This window comes from Branchiostoma floridae, chromosome 1 (assembly GCF_000003815.2).
Source record: "Branchiostoma floridae strain S238N-H82 chromosome 1, Bfl_VNyyK, whole genome shotgun sequence".
In the NCBI taxonomy this organism is placed as follows: domain Eukaryota; kingdom Metazoa; phylum Chordata; class Leptocardii; order Amphioxiformes; family Branchiostomatidae; genus Branchiostoma; species Branchiostoma floridae.
In genome coordinates, this window is record NC_049979.1 from 19,760,105 (window position 1) to 19,767,227 (window position 7,123).

Consider the following 7,123-nt stretch of genomic DNA (forward strand, 5'->3'; position numbering starts at 1 on the left):
GGAAACTGCTGCCCGGTCCAATCGGCAGAAACAGCTGTCCAGTCCGGGGCAATTTTGAGTATTGCATATGGCAGAGCAAGGTACATGTATCTCGTGCAGCTGTGCCTTCCTGCGGAAAATATTGGAATCTCAATCCCTATGTTTCCGTATTGCCTACCGTCCATGTCAGTGTCCGTTTCAGCACTCTTTTCGTTATGGCCAAGTTTTACGACCGCGCGCATGTTCAACAGAGGCCAGCTTCTTGGATCACTTGCTGCTGACCATATAATTTCAACAAGTATGGGGCAATTACTGCAATTAAAGCGTTTTTTTAAATGTACCTTTGCGAGACTGACAAAAAGCAGGCTACCATAATTGTGGTGTTTGAAAAATGAATACACTACCATCGAATCCCGCCAAAAACTGCACCTTGACCGGACAGGGCAGCTGTTTCCGCCGACCAGACCAGGCAGCAGTTTCCGTCAACCCCTTGACATCTCAAAGATTTCATTAAAAGATCATGATAACATCAAAATATGAAGAAACTACCAAGTGTTAATGTTAGTCCAAAATATAAAATGACAATAAGTAACTCCTATTCTATCTCTACTTGCTCCTTTTTTATGATAACTGTATTTCATACAAAGGTAAAAAAACTAACTGAATGCTCATCCCTAAGTAAGTATATTATTCAGTTGACCCTCTTAATATCAAAATTGCTTACAGCAACTTGAAAGTCATTTTCAACATCAAGTGCTAGGAATATATCTGGCTGTTACGATACATAATTAGACTCTCTAGATGCCACTTGTGTAACTATTAGCCCAACCATACTCTACAGCATACAACATTGAATATGACATATATGGCAAAAGGAAATGTCCTTACCAGACAATATGTTATGCAGGCACTACTTGGCACTGATGAGCTGTAGTATACTTCTTGACATTTCTAATTGCATGTACATTTTGTATATGTTTGTAAGAGAACAAAATGTAAGATAAACATTGTAAACATATAAACATGATTTCTATGCTACTAATGATAAAGTTAAACTTCAGAGTAGAAATTCCAATGTATATCTCAATAAACTGTTGGAAAAGACTTAGCTTCTTTCCTGTGCCCATTATCTTTCCACATTGACAAAATTTAGCAAGGTGTCAACTTTATTTTGTCAAAAGTACAATGAACATTCAGACTGAAAGAAAAGACTTGTTTCTTTGTACAGTCAATTGAGCATTAGCAACACTTCAGTATGGTGACACAAGTATGACAACACAGACCCTTGTCCATGGTTCCTACATGGCTGAGTGACTGGGTTTCTGGATCTAGGCACATGACTGCTGTTCTCCCCTCCACGTCGCCATTTCTTTTACCCATGCCTCCACAGATATAGAGCTTTGTACCAAAGACAGTCATTCCACAGCAAGGTGGAACACCTGATGCTACCTTACTCCAGAGACCACCTTCATCATCAGGCTTAAAACAGAAAATACATGACTGTAGTTCAGCGACATAGATGCTACCATTGAGAACTGAAGCTGAGGTACAGGTTGCTACAGGCGCATCCCTCTGTGGTTGCCACTGGGAGTCCCCTGGGCTGAAGCGGTACACTGTAGATGTTCGTTTCTTTTCAATGTCAAACCCACCCATCACATATATGTAGTCATCCAACACTGCAGTGGCATGACCATACCTGGGCTGTGGGAGAGGTACACCTTCAGTCCACTTGTGCTGCCTTCTATCATAGACCTCTACAGATGAAAGAGCAGGAAGAACGTTATTTCTACCACCAATCGCATACACTTTACCTTGTAATACTGCTAAGCCATGAAAATATCGATCTGAGTTCATCTCAGCAAGTTTGGACCAGGAGTTCAGCTCTGGTTGGTACAGCCACACTTCCTTGTCAAGAGACACAATAATGTCACTTGTGCCAAGAACAGCCACAGGGTTGTTGGGACATATTCTCTTATCCATTCTGGTCATGGGCACCCAGCTTGAGCTGGATGGCTCCATGGAGTCTGTCATTGTGATGGTGTGAGAGTAAACTGGCCTCCCTTCATTATTCTTCTCCATTCCTCCAAGGATCACTACTGCCTCCTTCAGACCACTGGCACGGCGGGGACGGGTGCGGGGTGACTGGATCTCTCCAGGGAACAGCTGGTACTTGCGAGTTTCCAGGACGATATCCTGGCAAGTCTTGCATACAGTGTTGTTACTCTCCACATTCTCCAAGAAGTACAGCTTGTCCATGAAGGGAAACCTGACAAGTTCCATCAGCTCTTTCATCTCCTGGTTCCTCCCCCTAGTGTCATGGTTGATCCATGCCATCACTGCTGTGTAGACTGTTTCTTCTGAAGCATTGAGGTCATCAGATGAAATAAGTGTGATGAGCTGGTCCTTTGTCAAAGAAAGGAACTCAGGTGTTTTACTAACTGCTGCAAACTCCTTCAAGGCACATAATCTTGCTTTCTTCTCCAGGTCTGGACAGGACAGCATGTTACCTACATGCATCATCTGCAGACAGTTGTCAGAACTCAGATTGTTGGATATGAAAGTCACACAAGCATCACGCACAGGTTGGATCTGGAAGAAGTTGGCCCCTTCTAAAAGTTCCACAGCATTGTGTTCTGTGATTGTGACTTTTGATGTGTATGCATAGTCCACAAGAAGCTGCAAGGCATTACTGTCGACCTCGTTAATGGTTACTTTATACTCTTTGGTCTCGCGATGTCCATTGCAGAACATTGCACAGAAGTATTCACTGCAAGCAGCCAGAACATTTCGGTGACACGGGATCTCTTTTCCAGCGACGCAAAGGGAGACATCAAGCAGTCTGTTGTCTGATCGCAGTTCCTGCAAGCCCTGCAAGAGGGAGCCTGCATGCGGATTGTGGCAGAAGTCAAATGAAGCTTGTGTCCTTGCCATCATACCTCAATCCTGGAAAACAACCAGACATATTGAAATGATATTGATCAGTTATATTTCTAGGCACAAGATAACTTCTCCCATTTGTAACTTGATCATATTCATTATGCTTCTGCGAGACTAGATTATGTGTATACATATGGTGTATTGGAGTGTTCATGTGCATGTGTTTGGGTAAATGCTGACATATAGTGGTACCCATTATCGTCCGATTTATCCAAAATTGTGAGGACAGAGTCAAATACTAGTATGTAATCCATGGGAAGAAATCTTCCACAATGATCAATACCTGGCTTGACAATTTTTCTCCTCCTCTTTAAAGGGATATATCGTAAAATTTGGCGCCAAAATTTGAAATTTTCTCCAGTCAGATTACTTTCAACTTATCTGCATCATTTTTTCACATTTCTAGCGCTAATTAACAATGCCAAAGTTAACGATCAAATTCTCTTACAGTCAAACCTGCCCGAGCGACCACCTCTTCTCAGCGACCACCTGGCCATTTCGACCGCTTTTTCTCGGTCCCGATTTTTTTCCACATTGACGTAAGCCTTAAGCGACCTTTTCTCAACGACCACCTGGCCAACGCGACCGCGACCGCCCAAAATTAGGACACATAACGACCGCGTCATTTTCAACCTTGCGATTTTTAATGATAACTAGCATGATTTTGTGCCGAAATCGGCCAGTTTGCGTCGGATTTTGACTGCAATTACGATCTTATTATTATTAAAATTACGTACAGTACGTATTATAATGTTGGTTATATTTACCTATCTTGAATGTGGACGATTTCATGGCAGTTCTCTTCTTGTTATGAATAACGTTGCCGACTTGCTGTCCTCCAGAGAGAAATTATATAGCAAACTAAATACTAGTATAACACTGGTCCATCGAACGACCGTAGACGCAGGAATGCAACATGTACAGAACGTACTTCATTGTATGGTAGAAATTCGATTTATAGAAAGTAACGGTATATCTTTTTAGACTAAAGTAGATAGTAGACTTTCTCTGGCGCAGGTAGGAACGTCCTGGTCCAATTTGTTCCAGTTTCTGTTTATTTATTTTTATTTATTTTGCCAATGATACAACTCATTACACGGATCTGCCTAGGCAGCTTTGGGCTGGTAGCGGCAGATCCACAGAGATACAGACGAACATACATCATCGGTCGACGTGATCGCACATGTTCGCACATGTTTACAAACGACGGGGTTATACCGCCCCTTACGGGGTGACATACCCTTTCATATGCGCCAGGTCTCCCGTCCGGGTGAATGATGTAAATCACCGTGAGCCGAAGCTAGGTACTCATTTTCACCTGAGTATAGTGAGGAAAGCCGTGTAAAGTGCCTTTCCCAAGGGCACAAGATCGGTGACACGCAGCCGGATTTGAACCCGCAACCTCTCGGTCCAGTTTCTGTTCATTTATTAAAATTCACAAGGCTTACTGATGATTACCTTTGCCAGAATGGCTAAGGTTATGTTTTAGGCTTGTGAGTCTGTGTGTCTGTCTGTCTGTGTGTTAACAGTATAACTCAAGAAGCCTTTGATGGATCCCAATAATATTTGGTAGTTGGGTAGGGGTCGGGAAAACGAAGGTCAAGTTCGACAATGGGTCCCCTAGCGGCTTGCTAAGGTACTGCAGCAAAACCTCAATTTTTTTAATCTCGTGTTCTGGACCTGCTGTGGTTATGATTTTTGAGTGGTAGATAGCCCTTGGTGCAGAGAGTAAGTGCTTTAAGTTTGGACCCCCTAGCGGCTTGTTTGGAACTGCAGTCGCCGATTTCCTTTCAAACTTTGGACGAGAATAACTCGAGAACGTGTTGATGGATCGTCATGGTTTTTGGTATGTAGATAGCCCAAGTAACAATGTACACAATGGAATACCAATTATGCAAATCAGCAACTAAGTTGCATAATTAATGAGGAAAGTTTATAAATCCACTGCATTTCATGATAGGACTTTCAAACTTGTCACATATATAGATGAGGAAGAGAGAAATATCAATGCATATTAATTATGCAAATGACGGCCTCATTTGCATAATTAATGAGAAAATATAAACGTGTTGACGGATCGTCATGGTTTTTGGTATGTAGATAGCCAAAGGGAAGACTTACATGATGGAATTATAATTATGCAAATCGACTGCTAATTTGCATAATTAATGAGAAAAGTTTGTAAATCCACTGCATTCCTTATAGGACTTTCAAACTTGGCACATTTTTAGCTAAGAAAGAAGGAAATATCAATACACATTTATTTTGCAAATGATGCTTGATACAATTTAATATTATTATGTAAATCTAATCTGCATAGGGATCTAATTTGCATAAGCAATGGCGAAATGTTATGAACCAACTCCAGGCATATAAAATAAAATGTAATGAGTAACACATTTATGTCTACAGACATCATTCTACATAACAAACCTGGTTTATTTGGCAAAGGTATGTGTTCGTTGAACTCTAGTTATTACTTACAGTACGTTTTTGTGTGTGTGTGTTGCAATTGTATTTGACATTAAAGACCTCGCTTAAAGACTTCTTTGCGTGCGTGTGCTTGCTTTTTGCCATTTAACTCAACGGAAACCATTTATACTATGCATCAGGCATGTTTTTAGTCAATACTCTTCTCAGCGATCACCTGTCCAAATCAACCGCTTTTTTCCTGTCCCCTGGGTGGTCGTCTTGGGCAGGTTTGACTGTACTTCCGGGTAGCCTACCGGAAGTAAGCCGGCTGTAGATTTCCGAATTGACTGTTGCGGTCGCAGATCTTCGGAGCATAGTGGGCACTTTCGACAAACTATTCGAGCAAACCACCGAAAGCATTTTAAAGTGCATTTTGGTTTGCCGGAGAGTTGAATAAAATGGCGGGCAACTCAAGCGGCTGTGTGAGTGCGCATATTTGAAGACGTCCTCACCTCACAACAAAGTCATATCCATACGCTGTAAATATTGCTGTAAAGTGTAATGATGTAAGGTAGACTCAACTCATAATGTAGAAAAATGACCGAAAAAAGTGACTTTATCTTTTTTACATTATATCCCTTTAATGGCTGGCAAGCATATATTTATACTGAGGTCCATAATGAAGAATTGTCTTCCACTTGGGTTGCTCTTCCTCTAGCACTCTACCTGATAACATACAAAATTAGAAAAAATGCTCATGGATTGTCAAAAAGTACATGTAGTCTGTGCTTGCTTGCTGTGTGATTGAACAAAACAATATTGTTCAGTCAATTTCAAACACTGAGTGAAACGTGAAAGTTGCGTGATAAATGCATAGCAATAAATTATATACATGTACATTATGTTCAGACGTGCCTAATCATAGTGTATGGAGGTAGCTGGATCATATAAAACATCCCAAAAACTTGCTAGAAATAAAGAGTATCAAATTTAGAATCACCAATGATGGTTTTGATAACAGCATAATGGAGAGGACTTTCCTAGACCGGCAAATTTCAATCCCGCAATGGGTTTTCGGAAAACCCTGTCCAGTCCAGACAGGGAAATGGGGCGGAAAACCCTGTCCAGTTTGTAAAGAGGGTCTGCATAGGGGTTCCTGGCAATGCTTAAAATATTACTTCAGACAGCACTTACACAAACTATAGTTATACACATAACTATAGAATCTGCAGCATAATGAGTGACCTAAAGGTGCAATATGTACAAAGTCAGTTCTGTCAAATGCAAAGTACCCAATTAACACTTATCTGGTAGGACATGAGGGGGAGAGAATTACACCCATTGTCCATCAAACAATGGAAAGAGTGTCCGTCAATTTCGGGTTGTTAAATAGTGGCAATACATTACAAAGACAGGCTTTGAAAGGTTTTCTTTAAATGATAAGTGTGCAGCACTCATTTTGAGAGCTTGTCTTTTTAAATCCTGGTTAAATAGAATGACTGCGAAAGGTTTCAGTATCAACACGACTTTAGTACATACATGTTATAACATAACATATATTTTACAATGCACTACAAGAAAGCCGAGATGGCATTTGTCAAACCCTAGTACAAGTTGTGAGCTATATAGAACTATGTAATTAAAATAATTTAATGTGCTTTATTTGCAAAATTATGCTGTAAAGCTAATAGCATGTTCAGTCTCAAAGATTTAAAGAGTAGAAGTTTTTTTATATGATGCACAGAAGTAACAATGATGGATGATTTGAAGTTATAATTTTTGTATGACATTGTGT

At 40.6% G+C, this 7,123-nt stretch overlaps 1 protein-coding gene across 2 annotated transcripts in view; it reads right to left on the bottom strand.

Annotated features, from left to right (window-relative positions):
• Window positions 1-1,135: 1,135 nt before the first annotated feature.
• LOC118427716 (kelch-like protein 24) overlaps window positions 1,136-7,123 on the bottom strand; it is a 6,624-nt gene continuing 636 nt past the window's right edge. For both annotated transcript variants that reach the window (XM_035837634.1, XM_035837641.1), the window contains exon 2: window positions 1,136-2,922. In XM_035837634.1, coding sequence (XP_035693527.1) covers window positions 1,219-2,913 — 1,695 coding nt within the window. In that variant the 5' untranslated portion in view covers window positions 2,914-2,922 and the 3' untranslated portion in view covers window positions 1,136-1,218. The remainder of the gene's footprint in view (window positions 2,923-7,123) is intronic.